Source organism: Denticeps clupeoides, chromosome 10, assembly GCF_900700375.1.
Source record: "Denticeps clupeoides chromosome 10, fDenClu1.1, whole genome shotgun sequence".
NCBI classification, from domain to species: Eukaryota; Metazoa; Chordata; class Actinopteri; order Clupeiformes; family Denticipitidae; genus Denticeps; species Denticeps clupeoides.
In genome coordinates this window covers 4,160,790-4,184,409 of record NC_041716.1, presented here as the reverse complement: position 1 = coordinate 4,184,409, position 23,620 = coordinate 4,160,790, and the positions used below count along the sequence as shown (strand labels likewise).

General features: G+C 45.9%; 2 protein-coding genes across 6 annotated transcripts in view; one reads left to right on the top strand and one right to left on the bottom strand.

Moving 5' to 3' along the window:
• Positions 1–1,985: 1,985 nt before the first annotated feature.
• pnck (pregnancy up-regulated nonubiquitous CaM kinase) lies at positions 1,986–22,039 on the bottom strand. 5 transcript variants are annotated; one of them, XM_028993290.1, is made up of 12 exons: positions 21,614–22,039; positions 10,686–11,780; positions 8,237–8,368; positions 7,581–7,655; positions 7,306–7,444; positions 6,977–7,100; positions 6,482–6,557; positions 6,296–6,408; positions 5,963–6,041; positions 4,974–5,061; positions 4,022–4,112; positions 1,986–2,633 (listed from the first exon to the last, which is right to left on the bottom strand). In XM_028993290.1, exons 2-12 carry the CDS (start codon positions 10,760–10,762, stop codon positions 2,611–2,613), a joined length of 1,017 nt encoding a protein of 338 aa, XP_028849123.1. In that variant the 5' UTR covers positions 10,763–11,780; positions 21,614–22,039; the 3' UTR covers positions 1,986–2,610. The 5 variants fall into 5 exon arrangements, 4 of the variants coding, with proteins under 4 accessions (XP_028849123.1, XP_028849124.1, XP_028849122.1 ...); XM_028993291.1 differs by lacking the exon at positions 21,614–22,039 and adding an exon at positions 16,141–16,954 and having other exon boundaries at positions 10,686–11,504; XM_028993289.1 differs by lacking the exon at positions 21,614–22,039 and having other exon boundaries at positions 10,686–10,775; positions 11,356–12,328.
• Positions 16,466–23,620, top strand: part of slc6a8 (solute carrier family 6 member 8) — a 20,587-nt gene continuing 13,432 nt past the window's right edge. Inside the window, exons 1-3 of the mRNA XM_028993287.1 lie at positions 16,466–17,296; positions 22,515–22,646; positions 23,064–23,328. Coding sequence (XP_028849120.1) covers positions 17,008–17,296; positions 22,515–22,646; positions 23,064–23,328 — 686 coding nt within the window. The 5' untranslated portion in view covers positions 16,466–17,007. The remainder of the gene's footprint in view (positions 17,297–22,514; positions 22,647–23,063; positions 23,329–23,620) is intronic.

Below are 23,620 nucleotides of genomic sequence, written 5' to 3'. Positions count from 1 at the left end.
GCATTTATTAGTAAAGTAATGTGGGACATTTATGCATGGGCCATTGGTGGACAATGACACCCCTGGCATTAATGTGCAATTAAAATGCATCTAGAACACACAAGGACAGGACAAGGGTCACAAGCCCATGGAAGAAAAGTGCTTGAAGCCTCTCAATAGACCCATGACTTCACATTTCTGCATGTTGCCGACCTGCAGTGGTCAAATCGATGACGGTTGGACCTGAAATGGCTGAGCTGAAAGAGTGATCTGACTGCGGTCAGGATCAAGAACAGGTTAAAAAAGAAAAAAAAAACTCCCTTTATCCAACATGGTATCCTTTGGCTCATCAAAAGTAGAACTGAGATTCCTTACTGGCCATTTCAAAGCAGTGAGAACAGAGGTTAATAATGACCATTTTCTGCTAATACATTTCACTTTGTGTAAGTGAAGGGCACTTTGAGAGTATCTCACTTGCTTTGAAGGACCTGCCACATTTCAGTACTTAACAATACATTTTAGTACAGTATTGTATCATGTAGTGATGTCTAAAACTGGATGTGCCAGCAGCAAGTAAAAATATATCGTTTGGTAAAGACGGTATAACACATAAATAATATTGTGTTTCATTGTAACCTATAACAAATACTTTTGAATTTGAGGAATGCCAATCAACCACCAACACTTTATTAACTGTTTGAGTAACGTAACAAGGGGCAGTGGTGGCCTAGCGGTTAAGGAAGCGGCCCCGTAATCAGAAGGTTGCCGGTTCGAATCCCGATCCGCCAAGGTGCCACTGAGGTGCCACTGAGCAAAGCACTGTCCCCACACACTGTCCCCACACACATGCTCAGCCTGTCATAGCTGCCCACTGCTCAGTCAGGGTGATGGGTTAAATGCAGAGGCAAATTTCACTGTGTGCACCGTGTGCTGTTCTGCTGTGTATCACATGTGACAATCACTTTACTTTACGTGATGAACACATTCATGGTGTCGGCCTCCAAATTCTGCTGAAGCATCTGTGGGATGTGCTGATCCATGAAGGCACCAGCTCGCAATTTACAGGACTTGATTGCAGATACCACAAGACACTTTTTGGTGCCTGGTCGAGTTCAAGCCCCACTATTGATGGAATAATTGTAACTACACGATAAAGGCAGGTGGTTGGACATTTATTCACTGTGACCAGTGCATGGTGCTACTTTTCATAATAGTAGTTCACATTATAATATATAAATGCAATTACTCTTTAACTTTTGTATTTTTTTTTATTCAATGTATTAAATGGACCCTGTTATGTTTCATTGTTCTCATAAAAGTAATCAAATTAAAGAGGAATTGAACTAGGCTGTCACTTAAATTAACAGCGCACGTCTTTGTAATTGTATGAAAGTCAACTTTCCCTTTTTGCTGTAGAGCAGAATTTTCTTTTCTTTTCTTTCCAGAGAATGGTGCCACCATGCTTGCACATTAACATCCCCGCATGCAGGCGAGGTGAATGGAGTCGGATGAACCTCCAAGTGAGGTGAACTGCTACTGGTCTCCAGGCAACCAAATGCAGAATTAATCACATGACCGCAGATGGAGTAACAGTCTCAGTCTCAGGTCCAGTCACAAATATGATTTGTGTTTGATCGTTATTTATTATGAATATTAGTATTAACTGGTGAATTGGGATGCTTTTAAATGTTTCTTTGTCATTCTAAACTCATGCATATTTGGAGAATGTGTGATCTATGCTTTTAGATAAAAAATGGTGGGCTCGGATGCAGCTACAGCTGATTCGCTGATTCAGTGATGCAGGCAAATCTTAAAAACTACAGCAATCAGCAGCTGAGGGAATGAACACCTTTTTCTGTGACTGCTCAAATTAAAAATTAAACCCATTCGACAAAATGTGAGTACAAAGTCACAGCTACAGAGGGTGTTAACTAAAACAGGGATCAGCTTACTAAGCAAAGCATAGCAAGCTTTGCATTCGTATGCTGAGGTGTGAGAATGGCTGTACAGTTTGAAAGTGTATTATTACGCCCCCTTCTGGCGGACGTAAGTCTTATAACAATGCGTTTGTGTTGATGCAACCAAGAATAGCAACAACAGAACCTTTTAGTAATTTTAGATGCTTAATTTATGACAGAAAAAAGGATCTTAGTTTGATGCTTGCAATCTTAAAGGCATGTGCATGCAACTCACAGTACATCCCATACAGGACTTGTTTTCAAATACATTATAATTTATGGGGGTTTTGAAATCAACAAACAAGCACAAAAAAATCTTTACCATTGCTTACAGTCAGATTAAATGTGTTTAAATAAGCCATAAAAACATATGCACAATGGAGTCAGTTAATAAAAGTGCTGATTTACACTAAACACAGCTGGCTGACGTTCCACTACAGAAGCCATGCATATTTTATTTAATTGCTCTTTAGAACAATATTTTCCTTTGCAAATAACCTAGTTAATAACATGCTCCTAAGACGACACCACGATGTGGTGCCATGTGAGAATACAGTTACACAACTGCAAGAAAGCAAAAACACACCGTCGACCTCCAGACTGGCAAACGCTGACTGGGAAACATGCATTAGTTGTACTGTGTGTCCTTGTTGGAGGTTCGGTGACCAGCTGTTCACTCAAGGGGTGATGGCTGAGCTGTGGATGAGGAGAGGTCACAGGGGTTAAAGTTGTGTCTAGTAGTGGTGGCCTACTGTAGATCTTCCATTTTTAATTTTATAATTAAAGCTCATCAGGTCACACAAATGATCGGACTGATCAAATATTACAGTGGGGCAAAAAAGTATTTAGTCAGCCACCAATTGTGCAAGTTCTACCACTTAAAAAGATGAGAGAGGCCTGTAATTTTCATCATAGGTATACCTCAACTATGAAAAAAAAATCCAGAAAATCACATCCTCTGATTTTTAAAGAATTTATTTGCAAATTATGGTGGAAAATTAGTATTTGGTCACTAACAAACAAGCAAGATTTCTGACTCTCACAGAACTATAACTTGTTCTGTAAAAGGCTCCTCTGTCCTGCACTCATTACCTGTAAAGGCACCTGTTTGAACTCATTATCAGTATAAAAGACACCCATCCACAACCTCACAGTCACACTCCAAATTCCACTATGGTCAAGACCGAAGAGCGGTGTAAGGACACCAGAAACTAAATTGTAGACCTGCACGAGTCTGGGAAGACTGAATCTGCAATAGGTAAGCAGCTTGGTGTGAAGAAATCAACCGTGGGAGCAATTATTAGAAAATGGAAGACATACAAGACCAGTGTTAATCTCCCTCGATCTGGGGCTCCACGCAAGATCTCACCCCGTGGGGTCAAAATAATTACAAGAACGGTGAATAAAAATCCCAGAACCACACGGGGGGACCTAGTGAATGACCTGCTGGGACCAAAGTAACAAAGGCCACCATCAGTAACACACTACGCCGCCAGGGACTCAAATCCTGCAGTGCCAGACGTGTTCCCCTGCTTAAGCCAGTACATGTCCGGGCCCATGTACATGTCCGGACCTCCGTCATTGCCAACAAAGGGTATATAACAAAGTATTGAGATGAACTTTTGTTAGTGACCAAATACTAATTTTCCACCATAAATTGCAAATAAATTCTTTAAAAATCAGATGTGATTTTATGGATTTTTTTTTTCATTCTGTCTCTCATAGTTGAGGTATGACTAAATACTTTTTTGCCCCACTGTACATCATAGCAATGTATTCAAAATATTACAGAATATTTTTTAATTTTTATTTTTAATGCAATTGTATAAGATCGTGCTGGAAACCAACCATGGATGGATGGATTGAATATGGAACCAGATTCCAGCAGCGCTGTTCTGCTGAATTCTAGGCAGAGCTACATGCAGCCAGAAGACCATAAACAGCATGGATGCGAACGCACACCTTACTCCTGTCAGTACGGGGTGTCTGCCCTGTCTCCAGATGGTAACTCGGCACTGGAGGCAACGCCGCCGGCTGTTCATGCATGTTTTTGTTTCTCCATGCGTGTGCTGCTGGCTACTCACCGCTCTCGGCTGCGCCGTCTTTCCTTTCTTCTTCCGTTTCATGGGCCTTCTTCCTGAGGTGACGCACAACTATTGTTGCATTGAACGCCCTCTGAAACACAACATCCATCCATTCTTTCGTACAGTGTGAAATACATTGAGCGAACAAAGCTGGTTCCATATTATTAAATAGAAAAGTGTTGCAATAAAGATACATGCAATATGCAACGTGTTCCAAACAGATCTACATGGTAAATTAGAGCTCTGGAATATATGGCTCGTATGATGGAATGCACGTGGCATGACCTAAAAGCCCTTGGGAGAGATAATATGAATCATCATTTATGAACGGTGTATATCATGCTCCTGTAAACGTAGCGGTGATGGTGTTTTAACAGGCCATTAGATGTATCATAAACTTGATGAGAAATAATGAGAGATTCAGGTTGCAACCAGTGGCGTCACTTGTGTTCCCTGGCATGAAAGGGCATCAGCTCAGGGGGGAGGACCAGCTCCTGAACCCCTGGATACATGATGCTACACGAAGCCCTCGGAATCAGTCAGAGGATGCACAGCACCCTTCTGTTACCCCGATGAGAAGCCCTTTAGTTAACGACTGTGGACGTTGCCCAAGCCATCTTTTTCCACCAATGGATCTCAGCCAATCGTGTTCGTTTCCTGGCCAGAGGAGCACAGATGGGGCCACTTGTCTGAGCAGGCTCTGGGTTCTTCAACCCAGTGTGATACCTGCCCGGTATCTTCTGTTTACCTGGTTTTCACAGATACAGGGCGGAGACCACGGTGTCACCCTCCCGTGGGGCCATTATTCCTGTTTTAAATACGAATTAGAAGGCAAGGCAGCGGGCCTGGCCATGGTGGCGAGGACGAGCGGCGGGGCTGCTGCCCGTGACAGATGCTTGGAAAAGGAGGCTCTTCACACATTTGGCTCAGCCTTTGTGAACAGCGATCTCACCTTCCAATGCCTCCTGGCAAAGTTCTTCTGAATCTGTTCGCTGACGGATTCATGAATGTTCTTCTCTAACGCGGCGCCTCCCGATATCCTAGTGCAACAGAGAGCTGCATATCAATGCGTCGCTGAAGGGAATGTTGCAGAATATTCAGATTCCGAACTCTCGCCAGCATGTCATGAAGTGCACGCTGTGGGCCATATTTTCCTGGCGCTACAAAGGGTGAGGGGAATGGTGGCTAATGTCGCAGCATTCACGCCCTCTGCATTTCTGGATTTATTTCTGACAGAAGATACATTTTACTGAGTCCATAGTGCTGACTGACAGCCTTCACGCATGCTGCTTCCTAATTCGATTCTCCTCTCCGAACCCTAATGCCCCTCAGGTCCAAGCCCAGTAGCAAACCAAACTGATTATCATCACTTTAATTCAAGCATTTGGACATTAGGATTTGACATTAGAAAACGTTTCCCACGATCTATGCTTTATATAGCACCAGGAAAATAGGGCCCTGCAGGTCTTCTGTGTTAGTGCATCTAACTAGGACATCTCATTAGGTGCAATTTCATTTCAAATATGCCCAATACAAACCAATCAATAAAATAAAATAAATAAGTTTGGCACTTCTTCAACCAATGAAAAACCTCAATGGAAGCACTTTGGAGTTTACTGGTCAGTCAGCCAGAGACATTCAGAAACCAGAAAGGCATGGTGCAGATGGAGGAGGCTGACATCTGAGGATAAGTCAAAGAAACAACTTCCTGTGTGAAATCACAGGCTGGAACCTTGCTGAATTCCTTCATATGTTGCCGCTTACCATTAATATAGCTTGAAAAGAACACATGCATTGCCTCCCGTTAGAAACAACGATGGCTAGTGTGTTTGCTGCAACAAAAGGTTCTCAGAATGAAAAAAACAATTCGTTGTGCTTCATTTTTTGATATAATTGTTGTCTGGCTCCACAACATTTTCCACGCGCAGTGTTTAAGCTTACCATGGATGCTGTAATGCCTGCTCACATGTGTACCTCTTCTCGGGGTCCTTCTGCAGTAAGTGTGCTATGAAGTCCTTGGCTGAAAATGAAGAGACATAGTGTAATGGGGTGGGCAAAGCACATCTCCCGACGTATGTATTTACAGAGCCGTGCTGATAATGAGACCTTCTGGGGTCCTATTTAGCATCCAGATGCCAATTTCCTCCGTGGGTAAGTGCTTTTAATAGGATTTGTTGTCAAAAATGATGTGCCCTTGTTGTTGCTCGTCTCCCAGGATACTTTTTGAAAGGAACATGCCATGCTCTTGTGTTGTAATGGATTTCCTGGAGGTACCTGAGTCAGATATTTCATCCCAGTAAGGTGAGTCGAACTCGTATTCGGCTTTTATGATTTGCTTGTAGAGCTGTGTGTCGTTCTCATCATAAAATGGCGGGTATCCACACAGCCTGGAGCAATCGCATGCAGAGAAAGATCAGCAGCGTTGCCTTTGCAGAACGGCCAGTAAAGAGCAGCACTTACAGTATAAAGGAGATGATGCCGAGGGCCCAGAGGTCCACCTCTTTGCCATATGTTTTCTGCTGCAAGAGCTCTGGCGCTGTAAGGAAATTCAATTTCTGCCATTATTCGTTTCTTTCTGGAACCCTCTACAGGGCCTGCATCACCTATAGAGACATGTATATTATCAGTGGCTCTTTTCTTTTACATTTAGTAGTACAATCATTTTTGTAAAATTAGTTGCACATTGTATTTATGTGAATTGTATAGTTTGCTGAACGATATCCGCACACCACCTGTCAATCAGCATACTTCTCACCTGAGAAACCTTATCTGAACAACTGTGGCCTTAATTGTGTAAGTTCTGTTTGACAAAAATGTCATTCTCCCTTCCTGCTGTAAAGAAGTATAGTGTTGAAATGAGTTTAGAGATTTTTATCTTTTTCCATACTCTGCATATAATACTAATTGACCATGTATGTGAATGATCATTTGCATACATTTCCAGACCTGGCTTACCCACGTAAGCAGGGGTCCCACAGGCGGTTGACAGCACTCCTTGGTCCTCCATCTTGGACAGGCCGAAGTCACTGATTACAATCTTGGAATCTTCTAATGGTGTGTCATAGAGCAGGTTCTCAGGCTAGTCACAGAATACAGTGTAAATGTCAGGGACTCAATGGTAGTAAGTGGGGTTTGGGTTCTTCTGGTTCATAGACGAGGATCTTACCCACTAGGCTACTTTCACCCTCCACAAAAGCAATGGTGTGGTGTTTAAACCGTAGACAACAGTGTGGCCAGAGATGATGATAATAACAGCCAGACAGGTCAAGACAGGTGTGTTATACCTTGAGATCCCTGTGGACAATGCCCAGCTGGTGCAGGTACTTCACAGCTTCCAGCACCTGACGGATGACTCGGCTGGCATCTCGCTCTGTGTAGCTCCCTCGCTCCAGGATCCTGTCTAGCAGCTCCCCGCCTGTTAACCTGGAAGCAGGCAGTGGTGCTCCTCAGCTTGTGGGACATTTATGGACTTTGCAGTGTAGAGAGGAGAAACTCTGGAAGATTGTGGCATTTGGCGAGGAATGAAAGCTTAAACCCAGAAAAAAACGAACATACTCACAGAGTCATCACCAGATACAGCTTCGATGGAGTCTCAAAAGTGTCCAATAGGGAAACTATATTCTCATGGTTAATTCTGAAAGGAGAAGAAAAAATAGTAATCTAAAAAATATATTACTATATATTACTATATTAATAGTAAGATTAATAGTTTTTTATTATTTTGCATACATTGCACACCAGCACCCTCAAAAATAGAAAAGCTAAACACTCATCTCTCTATCTTATTATATGTTCCTCAATCCACATACCACTTGGTCACATTCCTTACATTCCATTATTGTTTATTGCACATTATTTACATTGTGTTGTCTTGTATATAATATGTATATTGTATTATATTATATTGTTCATGTTATGCTGTATATTTTGCTGATTGAAAGACAGCAAATTGCTTGTGTGTATTAGCAGTGAACATTGTGTCCATTTTATTGTATTTATGTTTGTTTATGTCTGTTTTAATTTTAATATTCTGTGAGAATGCAGACATATTGCTCAGATGAAAAACTTTAAAGACACTGGAGAGTTCTACAGATTGAACAAACTGGATATTAAATGATTGCCGGGCATATGTGTTGTTTTTGTTAAATAAATGGGTGAAATGAAATATGAAATGTGAAACCTTGTTTGAAGTGGGGCGTGTATAAAGACCCTCACCTGCGCAGCACTGCGATCTCGTTCTCCAGCATGGACTCCTTGCCCTTTAGCGCCCTCTTTCGGATGCACTTGACCGCCACCAGCCTGCGGGAGCGAATGTGCTGCGCCACCCTGACCTCTGAGAAGGAGCCTCTGGGACAGGGGGGTGACACGCAGCTTCATGAGCGAGGACGCGACTTGTCCCCAATGCAAAATATATGTCCAACTTAGTAAAAGGTGGTTTCTAAATATTCTGGTAATAAGATGACAAATAAATGCAAAATTTGCATCTTTAGTTACTATAGAAATAAAGTAAAAAATATTATTATTATAGAACATTTAATGGTGTGTTTTATTACCATATTATTACAATACAATAATTGTGCAATTATCTTTGTATTATAGAATGATTTATGATAGTTATTGTTCTTGTGATTATGGAATGATGTGTTTTTTTTTTACTTTGTAATCGTAAGACTAAAATATCTGCAAGTGACTTTACCAGCTTGAGAACCCAGACTCTACACTGATACTTGGCGAGACAGCCCATCCACAGGAAATCCCTTAGTTTTGTTGATGCGAGTAAAACTTCCTAAATGTCTTTATTTAATGCCTGTGAAAAAGTCTCAGGCGCCACTTTAGAATTTTTTCTCTTCTTCACACCGGGTCTGGTGATCGTCAAACACACAGAGGAACACCATGAACCTCCTGCTGTCATCAAGACTGAAAGGTCGCATCGCTCGGGCTTTGCAGTTATTGGCATGAGCCGTGCGAGAGACAGATGAGCGAGTCCAGGCCAGGACTGCGCACCCACTGCACCCATGTGCTTCGGTGACGGAAAGCGCGGTTATTTCTGTGTGCTTATTGAGGAAGGAGGAAAAGATTACTCATCTGAACCTACAACTTCTTTCCATCCCCAAGTCTGTGCGCCATTAGGACGCTGTTCAGAGACCCGTAATAACGTTCCAGGCACAAGGCGTTTCCATGTTTCTGTGGAACAAACTGACTTGTGGCCCTTTTCAAGAAGGCATCCAATAAATGTCACAACTGACGTGTACAAAAGAACCATGCAAAAGTGTGTAAAAATGTTTTCTATCTTTCTTACAGCAAACCTGAAATGGTTCAGAAAGGGACTGTATATAAGTGCAGAAATTATTACATTTGAATCTGGTGGTACATATTTATGGCCTCCTGTAAGATAAACTCTGCAGGGAGCGCAGAGAACATCAGGAAGATAACAGAGCTGCTTTTTTATTTAAATTTTCATTTTAAAAGAAAAATAACAAGTAAAAAATACAATAAACTGAACGGCTTGCATCTTAGATTAACAGCTTCCACCACATCAGTCTATATTTATTGCACATTTCTTGTAATCTCAGAAAGACGGCTGTATTTATCTCTCTTATATACTCCTAGCATGGGCAACGGTCCTTGATAAAGACATAACACGGTCGGGTGTGAAGAGGCTGTGCTGTTTAAATGCCTCAGCACCTTGAATAGACTGCTGTTTGGTTGACTCCAAATATATAGCTCTGAGATTTTAAAAACCTTTGCTTTTCTTTGATTCTCTCAAAGTCTGCCACTCTGGGAACATACAAGTATGTTGTGCCACACGTTCGAAGTAAGCACCATGAACAGATTTCCCTGGACAACTGTCATTAGAAACAGTCCAAATAAACTTTTCTTATATTAGGAAGATAATTGGAAAAAAAGCACCAGATTCTGTACATTTCGAGTTCGGCATGTACTTTACCAGAAATCTGCCGTTTACCTGCCGAAGCAGTCTGCATGATGCACATGTACATCAGGTTTATTGAGTTGCTCAGGGGTCCTGGAATATTATTATTTTTATGTGACGTTTAAATCATCCAGAGTGAGGAAGTAACGTGTGACAGCTCCCAATCATGAGGCTCCTCCCTTTTTAAACTCTGTTTGTAATAACATCATGAAAGATGACAGAAATAATTACACATCAGCAGAAAAGGGTAGTCAGTTTCTCTTCCCCAATATACAGATGATTACCAAGTGGTTTATTCTTGTTTTTTACGTATTTAATAATCCTGAGGACGAGTGCCATGTTTGGCGCATAGTGCTGTGTTTAGGGCCAGTATGAAAATAGTGCCCTTAAGAGTTTTTTATTTAATCATTCAAGGATAATATATACGAAAAACAATTATAATAAGGCTTACTGAGCCAGTGCAGGGCTGAATTTCAAAAGTTTTAAAGTATTATAATCATGTACCAAAACCCGGCTGCTTTCAGAAGCAGTTGACATTGAGCAGATTTGAAAGATTCCACAGACTCTCTGAATAACTGCTGAATAGTTTCTATTCAGTCAGAAATATTCATCCACATGCCTCATGTTTTCTGACTCAGACGGTTGCTCTTGTGAAGCACAGTGACCTTGCAGGCAATCTACGTAAGGCAAGGCCTTCAAAACTGAAAAGAGAGGGTTAAATGTGACGCTTACTCTCCCAGCTTCTCCTTCAGCTCGTACGCGGCTGAGATGTCTTCTGCTTTCTTCCTTGGGTCCCTCATAAGAGGCATTTTTTCTGCTTGGCTGCAAAAAAGGAAAGAAATGGTGCAGACACAGCAGTCACGTCATAACAGAGTATCTGATGAATGAATCTGCAGCTTTTTTGCTTTACTAATAAAGGTTTATTAATAGTACAATTAGAAAATACATATTGCAACCTATTTAACTATTGTTTCCACTGAAGAACCATCATGCACATCCCATTAAACTCTTATAATTGTCTCATAAAACATGCAAATTGATCGTGCCGCAGAACATCACAATAGCCTTCACAAGAGCCCTGTTATTAATTAATTCTGAAAGAATACAGTTATGTATATTGCTTATGTTCATTCATATCAAGATATTACATCATTGATTTGATTTCTCTTAACAAAACACCACCCTAACCCTAACTTTACAAGGCTGAGAACCAGCTGTTATGGCACAGAACCAAGAAAGATCACGATCTAAATCGACTGTTTTGACTGTTCCTTCCGAGACGTTCTATAGCTGATCACTGAGATGAATCCCTAATAGTGCAAGAATCACACCGTGACATGGATGGGTGGATGAACCGCGGCTAAAAGCCGGAGCTGGCGTGCAGAAAGGAGACGGGTGTTACCTGTTGAGCGCAGCTGTAGAAGTGAATTCGCTGGCAGATGAATGTCTCTCTGCGGTCCACGTCACCTCTCCCTCCCCTGAGTCCGCTCTCTTTCACTGGAAATCACATTGAGAGGCGCGACCTTGCCCACCCACACACGTTCACCAAAGCTGACGGTAGAAGAGACGAGTGGTGACCGCGAGGCGTTATTGGTTGGGAGGAGGAAACAGAGGCGGCAGGCATGGGAACGCTTCCCATATCCACGCCTTTGGTCAGCGCTGGCGCTTTAGTACCGATGTGTTTGCATTAATATCTCTGGAGATGGTGGTGGGAGCACCAGAAGACCGGCAAGGTGTTTACACTAAGAAGCCCGTCTCCTGCAGAGCATCCGAGGTTCAGTCCTGGGAACCGCGCAAACTCCATGTAAGGGCAGAGGGCAGATCACCCTACCGACACAAAGAATTCGAACCCAGCACTTAAAGCTCAGTGTAATGTAGTTCATTACTTTAGTTTTAGTAGCCATCCTGCAACATATATAAATCTCAAATCAATGGGGAGACTCATACAGAGACTCATATTTGTTTAAAAGCATGCTAATTACATGCTTGGTTTAAGTACTTATTTGTCCGTTAGCACTAAGAATCTGTGTAAATTTGAATTATATGGAAAATTGTGGCTAGAATTATAGTGAGGACATGTAGAGATGGTGTTTGGAGTTTAGGAGAAGAGTTGCTCTTGAAAACATGAGTCTTCAAGAGATTCTTGACGACAGAAAGAAATGCAGCTGCCCATTGAAGAGTTACTGATGAGAACGTCTTGGACCAGAGTTGTCCATGGAGGACAGCCAGGGGTCATCACAGAGTATGAGCTTTTATAATTGAGTTCTGGTAGATGGATGCAGATGCAGAACTTCAGACGAGCATGAATGACTCTACATCTACAAGGGGTGGTAGTGGCCTAGTGGGTAACACACTCGCCTATGAACCAGGTTCAAATCCCACTTACTACTATTGTGTCCCTGAACAAGACACATAACCCTAAGTTGCTCCAGGGGGGGACTGTCCCTGTAACTACTGATGGTAAGTTGCTCTGGATAAGGGCGTCTGATAAATGCCGTAAATGTAAAATTTACAGCATTTATTGGACGCCCTTATCAGACATCATCGATTTGCTTTGTCTTAACAAAACACCACCCTGTGGTGGCCTAGTGTGGGGCCAGTGGTGCCGGTTCAAATCGCCAAGCTGCTACTGAGGTTCCACTGACTGCTCCCCGGCACACTGCTCCCCGGGCGCCTGTCATGGCTGCCCACTGCTCACCAAGGGTGATGGTTAAAAGCAGAGGACACATTTTGTTGTGTCACATCTTTCACAATTACTTCATTTACATTTACAGCATTAATCAGACGCCCTTATCCAGAGCGACTTACAATCAGTAGTTACAGGGACAGTCCCCCCCTGGAGCAACTTAGGGTTAAGTGTCTTGCTCAGGGACACAATGGTAGTAAGTGGGATTTGAACCTGGGTCTCCTGGTTCACAGGCGAGTGTCTTACCCACTAGGCTACTATCACTTTATCAAGAGCGGCTTAAAATCAGTAGTTACTGGGACAGTTTGGCTGATGTTAGAGATGAAGAGGCTTTTTATGTTGTTATTGTGATGAATATCATGATCGGAAGGGACGATCAAGACCTCAGTCAACAATCAGAGATACGTGCCAACATCATAAGACACGGCAGGCAGTCCAAGATTCCTTTGATTCCAAATCAATCAGGCAAAAATACGTTTTCAACCATTGCAACTGTTTTTGTCTTTTTTCTTTTCAATCAAATCAGGCACCAGAAAGCCAGCAAAATCCTGCAGGAACTGAGTGCATTAAAATGAAAAATGAATAACACCAAATGCAATAATAGTACAATAAGTGGGAACTACGATATAGTGATAATTATGATATTATACTACACAACACAACCGTCCTGTTGCGTGCTGAAACCGAAATTTCAATATTATTTCAACACACTGTATATTGTGCATACTGTTGTGCTAACAGTAAAACTCGCTTGAAAGCCTTTTGGTCACTAGAGAGCAGCATTGCATCACTTTCATCGACTTCATCGTGAAGCCACATGCCTCAGATTCCATTTTTCAGTTTAATCTGTCATTTTTACCATTTAAAGCTCTGAGTTCTCGTGTACTCTGCATCCCATGAACTTAAACAGCCTCCTGGAAGAGACGACAATGACACTGTAGGGCTTTTTTTCTTATCCCCTTCCTTCAATAACATGGGGCAATACATCATGCAGCAAATATTACTGAATGTATGAATTGTTCATTAAAATGTCTGAAGGGACATGTTTTTTTTTGTCGGCACAAGCCCCACATTGCAAATAATTCTCAGGAGCAATTCTCCCCGTTCGCTGAGAGCGGTCCAAGCAGAACTCCCAGCGATGCACCCCAAAGGTCTCCCTGCATCAGATTCCCACCAGGAAAATGGCACCTCCGAGGGCCACTTGTCATTTGAAGCCTGTCTACATCTGCCGAGGGTGAATCCCCGGAGCTGGGGCAGCTGTCAGCGCCATCACGGGCCCATTAGAGGTATGTACTATGGACGGGGGGCTTTGCCAAGAAGGGTCTTCAGTCCGGCAGGGTTGGAGTGATATACACGTCTGTTAACAAAGGCGGCTTCCGTTTCACCAACTTCTGACCGCCACGTCCAGCTCGAAATCGCACCTTAGAAACCACAGGAGACGCTCATGCCATGAATGGGTGCTGCTCGTACTACTCCGTGCCAGTCCGTATCCTTGACATACTAAACTTTGTGGCACAAGTAGGTGTTGGGAAGGGTTTTCAAAACCGGCACAGCACCCGGAGCCAAGGAAGCATGTACTCTATTCTGTAATTAGACCGTGATCAAATGACAGTGGTGGGCATATCATTGTCCCGTAAAAATAGACGGGGAGATTCATCATTATGGGCCGAGAAGTGGCTTCCTTGTTTATACGCTGGTTAACTAGTTGTTGTATCAGCACTGAGCCTTGATCAACACCCGAAAAGTATGCAACTTTCATGATAGGTCAGCGTACGAGAAATATTTAAGTTAATCTTGACAGGCGGGCACCACCAAAAAGTAGTAAAATGGTGTGTTTAGTTCCATCAAACAGGACTTATGTGCAGGACTTAAGGCCACAAATCAATGATCAGTTCACATGGGGTGAGTTTGGCCACATACAGGACATGCAATCACTCTGTCATCTGTCAACATTAATTGTCCAGAGGCTGCAGGGTGCTGTGACCCTATACAGCAGCTATTTCTAAAGTGCCGTTAAAAAGGCCGCAACCTTTCGGTGGCAGCTGCTCTTAAGTCACGGGGTCTATTCTAAACTAAACTTAGAGCAAAGGAAACGTGTAAGTGCAACCGTAGCAGGGAAGAGCTGCCAAGATACCCCACAATCCGAAAAAGACATCTACACTCCTCATGCATATCATTTTCAACACATGGGCCGCCTTTAACATTAAGCGGCAGATCATTTTTAAAAAGTGTATTAGAGAAGGTTCAAGAAAAAAAGGTGACATGTTTGGTGACACGGTGTACGCATGTGACAGGCATGGCCGATGTTGCATGAGCACATAGCCGCACTCCGGTGTTTTCCTGTGAGATTCATCCGAGTGTCGTTTTTCCCGTGACCGTCGAGTGCTGATATCGTTCTTCCATTCGCCAGTCCCTCCATTCCTTCAGTTTAACATAAGTTCATTCATAACCTCACAGTCAATTTCTTTTGACATTTCTTTAACAAGTTTCCCAAGGTTCCAACCAATGACAATAAAAATGTTAATTATATATCATATCATTATCATTATGTCATGGTACAGGGCACTGGCCAGGAGAAGCACAGTGATTGTTTCACTGAAACCTGTGACATGTGAAGAAGATCCTGTACCATGCAAGAATATTGTATTTATTTTTTTTAAAAATGCAAATGACGTTAAGATATGCCGGTAAATAATGTTGCTCATAACCCTGCTGCTAATGCGGTCTCTGTATTATAATCAGCCAACACTTATTCTGATGACTCAGCTGATGGATGGAATCCAATCATTCACAATATTCAGTCATTTTATTCACTCAATCATTCAAATGATTCATTTATCATTCTGATCACTTGGCATTTCCTTCCCTATGGCTGGTAAGAAAATCACTGCAATGTGAAGTTGTATTTCTACTTCATTCATCACGACCAAGCACATAAATCTAGAATACTGCTTGTCTGCATTCTTATGTGTTGAATCAGAGCTGGGCCACGATGCAAATAAAGGAAAAAGGAATGGCCTTCTGGACACAACAATGAGGCTGAGGTCCAATCCATAGATGCCACCTACACGACTTGACGCACAGGATCTGCTTCTGACAGTTTACAACAACAACAATTATTTCTTATATATCCCAAAATCACATACAGTATGCCTCAATGGGCTTTGACAGGCCCTACAGTTAAAGTGAAAGTGAAGGGATTGTCACATGTGATACACAGCAGCACAGCACACGGTGCACACAGTGAAATTTGTCCTCTGCATTTATCCCATCACACTTAGTGAGCAGTGGGCAGCCATGACAGGCGCCCGGGGAGCAGTGTGTGGGGACGGTGCTTTGCATTTACAGCATTTATCAGCTTTGCTTTGCTTGGCGGATCGGGATTCGAACCGGCAACCTTCTGATTACGGGGCCGCTTCATTAACCGCTAGGCCACCACTGTTGACACACACCCCCACCACCAAAAAAAACTCTAGGAGAGAAAAAAAGAAAGGAACAAACCTTGGGAAGGAGTGATACAGAGGAGGGACCCCCTTCCAGGGTAGAGTACCAGGGTTTAGTTCCAGATATCACAGAATGCCTTCAGTTTATAGACTTTTTAGTGTCAAAAGGGGGACCTGCTTTATATTAGGAATGTATTGTTAATGTCATGGGTGATCGTTCGATGTGAACGAACACCGAACGTACAAGAACAGAAGGCAGCGCGACGTTTTTGAAACGAGACTACAACGCCTCGCTTAAAACCGGCGGGCGTGGCAACCCGACGCAGGGGGGGCGGAGTCTCAGTGACGTAGGCGCGTCCCCTCCAGCAGCGTAAAAAAACGCGGCGCGGCGCAGAGGCGCGCAGAGAGCGGCAGCGGCATCAGCGTCAGCGTCGGTCGGTGCGCACCTTTCTGCGGGGACAGCGGAGCGCGGACGGACGGACGGTCGCGTCCGGAGATGTGACATCCTCGCCTCGGCTCTCGGCTCTCGCGTCTGGCGCTTTTTATTCCGCCCCCGTCCGCCTTTCTCGCCCCTCGTCTCGACTGCAGTCTTCTCTGTGAGAAATACGTTCCCATGCGATTCTTCAGACTCACATTTAAGTGCTTCGTCGATTGTTTTTGAGGGCGCTTTTTAAAATAGCTGGTGGTTTTTTTCTTTTTAAAAGCGTGGTTCTGAGGTTTTTTTGTTTTTTTCGTTGTTCGTTTCGAACCCGTTTATTTTCTACGTGATTTAAAAAAAATTCCAATAAATAAAAACAGCTGCCAATTTCGCAGACGAATTTGACGTTGCAAAGCAACCATCAGTCGCTGAAGGACCAGGCCTTGTTCTGTAAAAAAAAAAAAAAAAAGGAAGATTAAAAGGACATTTTGGTGTCACATCACTGGAATGGAGAAGTCCTCCCTCAACGCCGACTGCTGCGCGCTGAACGCGGTGCCCGTGGAGGAGAGGAAGGGCCACCTCATCCCCAACGGAAACGGCCACCAGGCCGGGAACGGGAGCCTGATGGTGGGCAGCGCCGGGGCCGGGGGCGCGCCCGGGGCCGCGGGCAAGGGGGGCTACCCGGAGAGGGAGACCTGGACCCGGCAGATGGACTTCATCATGTCCTGCGTGGGCTTCGCCGTGGGCCTGGGGAACGTCTGGCGGTTCCCGTACCTCTGCTACAAGAACGGCGGCGGTGAGTGTCGCCGGGCTCCATTCATCCGTCCGGCGAGGGGGCGGGGCCATGGCTGGTCACGATCGCGTATACAGACCGTATAATAACCAACACACCATGGAACAGACAAATAAAATTCAAAAATTACTTTATTCCTCCTCTGAAATCGTTCGGAGTACATTACCTGTTAATTAAATTATGAGACTTTATGACGACATTATTCGCCCAGAATGACCTTTGTCGTCACCGGGTGCCGCTTGTCTTTGATCAGGCTCCTGGGAAAACGGTGGCCGGTCACGGCGTGAACAAATGCCGTCTCCACAGTGGCATCCTAAATAATTAAAGCAGAACTGCCTAGGCTCTTTTGATCACAAAGAACCAGTCGCAGGTCCCGGAACAGCCGTCTCCTGCCTGCTATTGTAGTTACACAATAAGGGCTGCTCTCCTTTTCAAGCGCCGCCCGGCACTTTCTGATCACGTACAGGCTGGAAATAGGCCGGCACACACAGTAACGGAGAAGGCAATATTTACAGAGGGTGCATTCCTCAACAGGGCAAACGAATTTCCACGCGAATCCCCACCAGTCCCACCCGGCTGGGGATTCATGGCCTGTCCCGGCTGGGGATTCGTAGCTCAGTCCCATCCGGTTGGCCTGACCCGGTTTGGGATTCGTAGCTCAGTCCCATCCGGTTGGCCTGACCCGGTTTGGGATTCGTAGCTCAGTCCCATCCAGCCGGCCCGACCCGGCCCGGGCATTCGTGACCCAGTCCCATCCAGCCGGCCTGACCCGGCTGAGATTGGTGGCCCAGTCCCATCCGGCCGGCCCGGGCATTCGTGGCCCAGTCCCATCCAGCCGGCCCGACCCGGCCCGGGCATTCGTGACCCAGTCCCATCCAGCCGGCCTGACCCTGGCTGAGATTCATGGCCCAGTCCCATCCAATCAGCCTGACCCATTTGGGGATTCGTAGCTCAGTCCCATCCAGCCGGCCTGACCCGGCTGAGATTGGTGGCCCAGTCCCATCCGGCCGGCCTGGGGATTCGTGGCTCAGTGAGCGTGAATGAATGACTCGGTGAGTGATCGAGTCTTAGCCGGCCAGTTAGGCAACAGGAAAAGTCCATAAGTCACAGTCCTGCGGCCTGAAAGCAGCGGGACGGTCCCGGCGAGGCGGGATATCGAACGGGTTATGTTTTCCCGGAGGAGTATCCCATCAGGCACCTGTGTTTATTGAAGCCGATAAGTCCACGTTCCTCCCTGCAGCAGAAGCCCTCGCGCTGCGCCAGGTCAGTCGATGTTGTCATAGCGATGGGGATTCAGTTTCCATCTTCTGGATGGGAGCGCCGCTTTCCCATCCAAGTTTGCGTGGCTTCGCCCGGGGCGCTTGTGAAGGGTGATATGTATTTGGGGGAAAAGGACACGGGCACCAGCTGGTGGGAAAGGCGCCGCCCTGCCACGGGGAGAAAGGCGAGATGTTTGATGGGGTTGTTTCTCAGCGATTCGGGGCTCAGGGGGTGACGCGGAGACCTTCGCTCCTCGCCGCTCGCGCTGCCAGACGCAGTGTGTGTCCTATTCAGACTGTGTACATTCCATGGCCTGCACCGAGAGACGCTGCCAAGTCAAATCAAGCCGCCCGAGTCGAAAAGGTCTTCATCGTCCTGAATGGAGTCATGAGGTTGGGACGCGTCTTAGTCTGGAACCCTCGCCGGATTTGAATAACAAGCCTGGTTGGGCATGTGCCACGTCCTACAATGGTATGGGTGGTAGTAGCCACACTCGCCTATGAACCAGAAGACCCAGGTTCAAACCCCACTTACTACCATCGTGTCCCTGAGCAGGACACTTAACCCTGAGTGTCTCCAGGGGGGGACTGTCCCTGTAACTACTGATTGTAAGTCGCTCTGGATAAGGCCGTCTGATAAATGCAGTAAATGGAAAGTGGAGATGACGCAATTCCATTTTTTGGCGTTGTGATGGTTAATAATGAATGCTCGCTGCTGTCCCATAAATAATTTTTTGAGAACACTTCCCTGTTCGCGCTACACTTGGATGTCACGTTGGCCAGGTGAAGGCCCGAGTGGGGAGGGGGCGATGGAAGGATCGCATTTATTTTGCATCTATTGGACGCGGCGCAGTTTCATGTGTAGCCGGAGGTGTTTTTTTTTTTCCTCCCGCCACACTTGGACATTCGTTGTAGTTTTATGGCCGTCGGAGTTCTTATCTCTGCGCTTTACGGCCCGTGGCAGTAGTACACCGAGGGTTATCGACGTTATGGCCGTTAAAAAAAAAAAAAAAGAGGTATGTCACCGGAGCTTGATGGCTATGCAGTTCTCGGAACATGCCGGGTTTTAGGAGCAGAAAGTTAAACTATGTATGGCATGTGGCATTAATACTATTATTTCCATTATTTCGTGGGGTTCCAAAAGCCATAAAACGACCATCTGGCGGTGCGTGAACTGGTCATCGTTAATCCCGTTTGATCCGACGTGGCATCATCCCTCCCTGCAAGTTTCGGCGCCGGTCGCCAGGCCGCGGTCGCCGGCTGCCGCAGTGGCGTCGTCGTGGTCACGCGCCCGTGGATCGGCGGCCGGTAGCGCAGAGCGCCGCCAGCGGGCAGATTTACGAGCTCTGCAGTGAGCCCTCTGACTGTCCTTGCTCGAGCCGGCGCTGCCGCGTCCTCGCCGGAGTTAAAGAGCCATGTCATTCTCCCATAATGCCTTCTGGGATTAACGCCCAGAACCAGAGTCGAAAAAGCGAAAGCCGAGTACTTCCAACACGACCCGCTCCCGCGCCGCCATTTAGGGCCGTACTAAGGCCTTACAGCTGGTAACTGACTAATAACCAGTGGTTTATGGTGAGGTGTTGCATCATGGGTAGCCTCTTGCCCTTTGGCGGTTGGCGTTTCAGGCGACGGCGGCGTGGACGCGGCTCACGCCGGCCCTGAGCGACGTCATCTGGCCGGGCCCACGTGCGCAGCCGATTAAGCAGAGCGCCTGTTAATCTTTTAATCCCCCGCTTCGGACCGGGCGCCGGGCTGGGCGTGGTACTACGCGAGGCCAGAACGGCTGCAGCGTGTATTCTCCCTCGTACGCCGAGGTCAGGGCCCTTCCATCGGACTTCCTGTCGATTAACGGGAGGGGACGAATGACCCCGCAGACCTTGAGTCACCCCGGCCACGGCTCCCAGGAAGGCGCGGCGGTCCCGCCATTTGGCGGTGGCTCGGAAAAGTGTGTCAGCGGCCGAGTCGCTAATCTCATCGCAGGGACCAAACACACCAAGTTAACCAGGGAGCGGATAATTGGGTTGCGGTTATCCTGCCGTAAGTAGGTTGAAATTAGCGAATGTGCGTGGGGGCCGCTGCCGTTTTTAACCGGACGACAATAGTGGGCTGATGAATATTTCAGATTTTTCAGTGACGAAATCGACCCGTTTCCGTGCAGCCTTCACGGTAACGTGCCGACCAATCACAGAGGTCGGGAGATATTGGCAGGTGCTGATTAAGGGGCCATATACGCGTGTGTGTGTGTGTGTGTGTGTGTGTGTGTGTGTGTGTGTTGTGAGCGTGTGAGGGCGCATGGGGGATGAGAAGGGGGTGGGGGAAGGTATTTATAGCACTATCGCCTCTACAGAAATTCTCATTTCAGATGTCTCCTGGCTTATTTTCTTCTCTTGCGCGGTCCCTTTATAGCGAGGCTGATGCACCTGCCCTGTCCCGGCTCAGCTGTGCAGTGGAGAAAATGTCATTCATATTTTATCATGACATATATCATGCCATGACATATTCATACAGTCGTTTTGTGTGTGTGTTTTATATATATATATATATATATATATATATAATAGAGAGAGAGAGAAATATAATTAGTAATTTTTGCGCGTAATGTGTTGTGAACTGTCTGTGAATTATTGAGGTCTATAATTATTCATCATTATATCCATCACTGCCTACACCCCTGACCTGATTAGTGCAGATGGGATGAATGGGATGAATGGAATTTCACAGTATATATCGTGTGGGGTTTTTAAATGAAACTGTAGCACGTTAACATTGAATATGTAAATAAGGTAACAGGATATTTTATAGATTTTTGTCGTATCTCTTGCTTCGGGGGTATTTTCTTCACCTATTAGGCAAACAATTTGCCCTTGAAATTCTCTGCTGTGTATTTTTTTAATAACGTTACGATTAATACAGCTATTGTGTAAACGAGGAAATAAGCACAGAATATAATGGGTTAAATCTGCATCAGAGCCTCCTTAGCTGCTTTTCTCCATGTAATGGAGGTGTGTGTGTGTGTGTGTGTGTGTGTGTGTGTGTGTGTGTGTGTGTGTGTGTGACTCACCCGCGTGGCATCGCCACGTCCCATTTCCGCCTCGAGTCACCGAGCTGGCGGTCCCATTCTAGCGCATCATCCGTCTCCATAGTGCGCTCTTTGTGTGCAAATCAGCTTCCATTTCCTTCGCCCCCTCTCTCCGAACCCACGTCTGCATACCTCGACGCGGCCCAAGCGGCGGGACGAACGTGTTCGCGTCACACGCCTGCCGCAAAATGGTGACAGGGAGCCTCCGACTGTGGCTGGCATTGTACGCAGTTCATCAGAAGGCGTCTCGCTGTCAGACGTCACCCTCGTCACGTTCCTCTGGATGAACAGACTCGGGATCTCGTTTAACCCTCATTTTCATATCTGCATATATTCTGCATATTTCTGCAGAAGTGCATGACTGACCGGCCGGGACATTGCCTCTCGTCCAGGACCGGTCTGGGCAGCCTGCAGAGCCGGCATTACATAACGGGTGCCACTTCGCGTAACGTTTTACCCACTCGCTCTCCCGGTGGGGGTTGGGGGGGGGGTGACTGGCAGCATTGGTGATGGGGGGAGGGCTGTTGGTGCGGTGACATCATCTGGACCTTCACTGAGCGTGTTTCAATGGGAAATCTGCACGACGGCTGCTGCCTGCTCATCCCCCCTCCCCCGCCGCCGTATGCTGCTGACGCCGTCAGTCCGAAGCTCCGTGGCGCTCGTGCAGCGCGTGGGACGGCGTCACGCCGCTGTTGTCCGGGAGACATGGCGAACGAGGCCCTCGCTCCTCGTTCTGAAACGAGAATTCCTTCACCGCACGTGTTCTAAGCATCAGAACGGCACGGCGCTTTCCCTCACGCCGACCGCCTGCGGCTAGAACATGACATGACGGATCAGCCAAAAAGGTCTCACCGTGTGTCCCCCTCTCCCCTCTCTCCATTAGGAGTGTTCCTCATTCCTTACGTGCTGTTTATATTCCTGGGCGGTATTCCCATCTTCTTCCTGGAGATCGCGCTCGGGCAGTTCATGAAGGCAGGGAGCATCAACGTCTGGAATATCGCGCCACTTTTCAAAGGTAACGTTCTGCCTCTGTACAGATAACGACATTTAAAGAAAAGCCCCTCTCCGTTACCCTCGCGTAACTACGCCATGTGGGGTTCATGCTGAATTATTAACTGGGAATAAGGCGACAAACAAGGCCCTACTCACAGTGGGAGGCATTCCTTTAACCGTATATAATATGACCATATAAGGGCGGTAGTAGCCTAGTGGGTAACACACTCGCCTATGAACCAGAAGACCCAGGTTCAAATCCCACTTACTACCATTGTGTCCCTGAGCAAGACACTTGACACTTAGTGTCTCCAGGGGGGGACTGTCCCTGTAACTACTGATGGATAAGGGCGTCTGATGAATGGCATACATGACCATGTACAATGGCACACATATCAGCTTCATTAGTACAATGAAATAAATACGCTTTTATTTACAGGATTGGGATTTGCCTCAATGGTGATTGTGTTCTTCTGCAACACATACTACATCATGGTCCTGGCCTGGGGCTTCTACTACTTGATAAAGTCGTTCAACTCCACCCTGCCCTGGTCCAGCTGTGATAACCCGTGGAACACGGAGCACTGCATTGAGATCTTCCGCCACGACGAATGCCAGAACGGCACCATTGGCAACGCCACCTTTGGCAACCTGACGTGCGAAGAGTTAGCCGACGGCCGTTCTCCCATCATCGAATTTTGGGAGTGAGTGTTTTTTGGGGTTTTTTTTAAATACGAAATAAGCATCTTCCCACTTGATTTTCCTCGATCGGCCTGCATCCTCCGCTCTGTGCCACAGTTTTGCATTTGCTCACTTTGCCAGCTGGTTGTACCGAGGAATGCAACTCTCAGCATTATGAAGAGCAAAACATTTGTTCTCCGGCTCCCTTAGGACTAGTTTAGAGATAGACCGCGGTGTGAAGGTCACATATGCATCAGCAGTTGACTTGTAGCAGCCAAAATAGATAGCAGCGACATCTTCACAGATAAAAATGAA

Coding starts and splice junctions, on each gene's coding strand:
- pnck (XM_028993290.1), bottom strand. CDS start 10,762: ATGCCTCTTATGAGGGACCCAAGGAAGAAAGCAGAAGACATCTCAGCC. Junction 5,062..5,962: donor CAGGCATTACAGCATCCATG/GTAAGCTTAAAC, acceptor CTGTTGCACTAG/GATATCGGGAGGCGCCGCGT. Junction 4,113..4,973: donor TTGCCAGGAGGCATTGGAAG/GTGAGATCGCTG, acceptor GTTGTGTTTCAG/AGGGCGTTCAATGCAACAAT.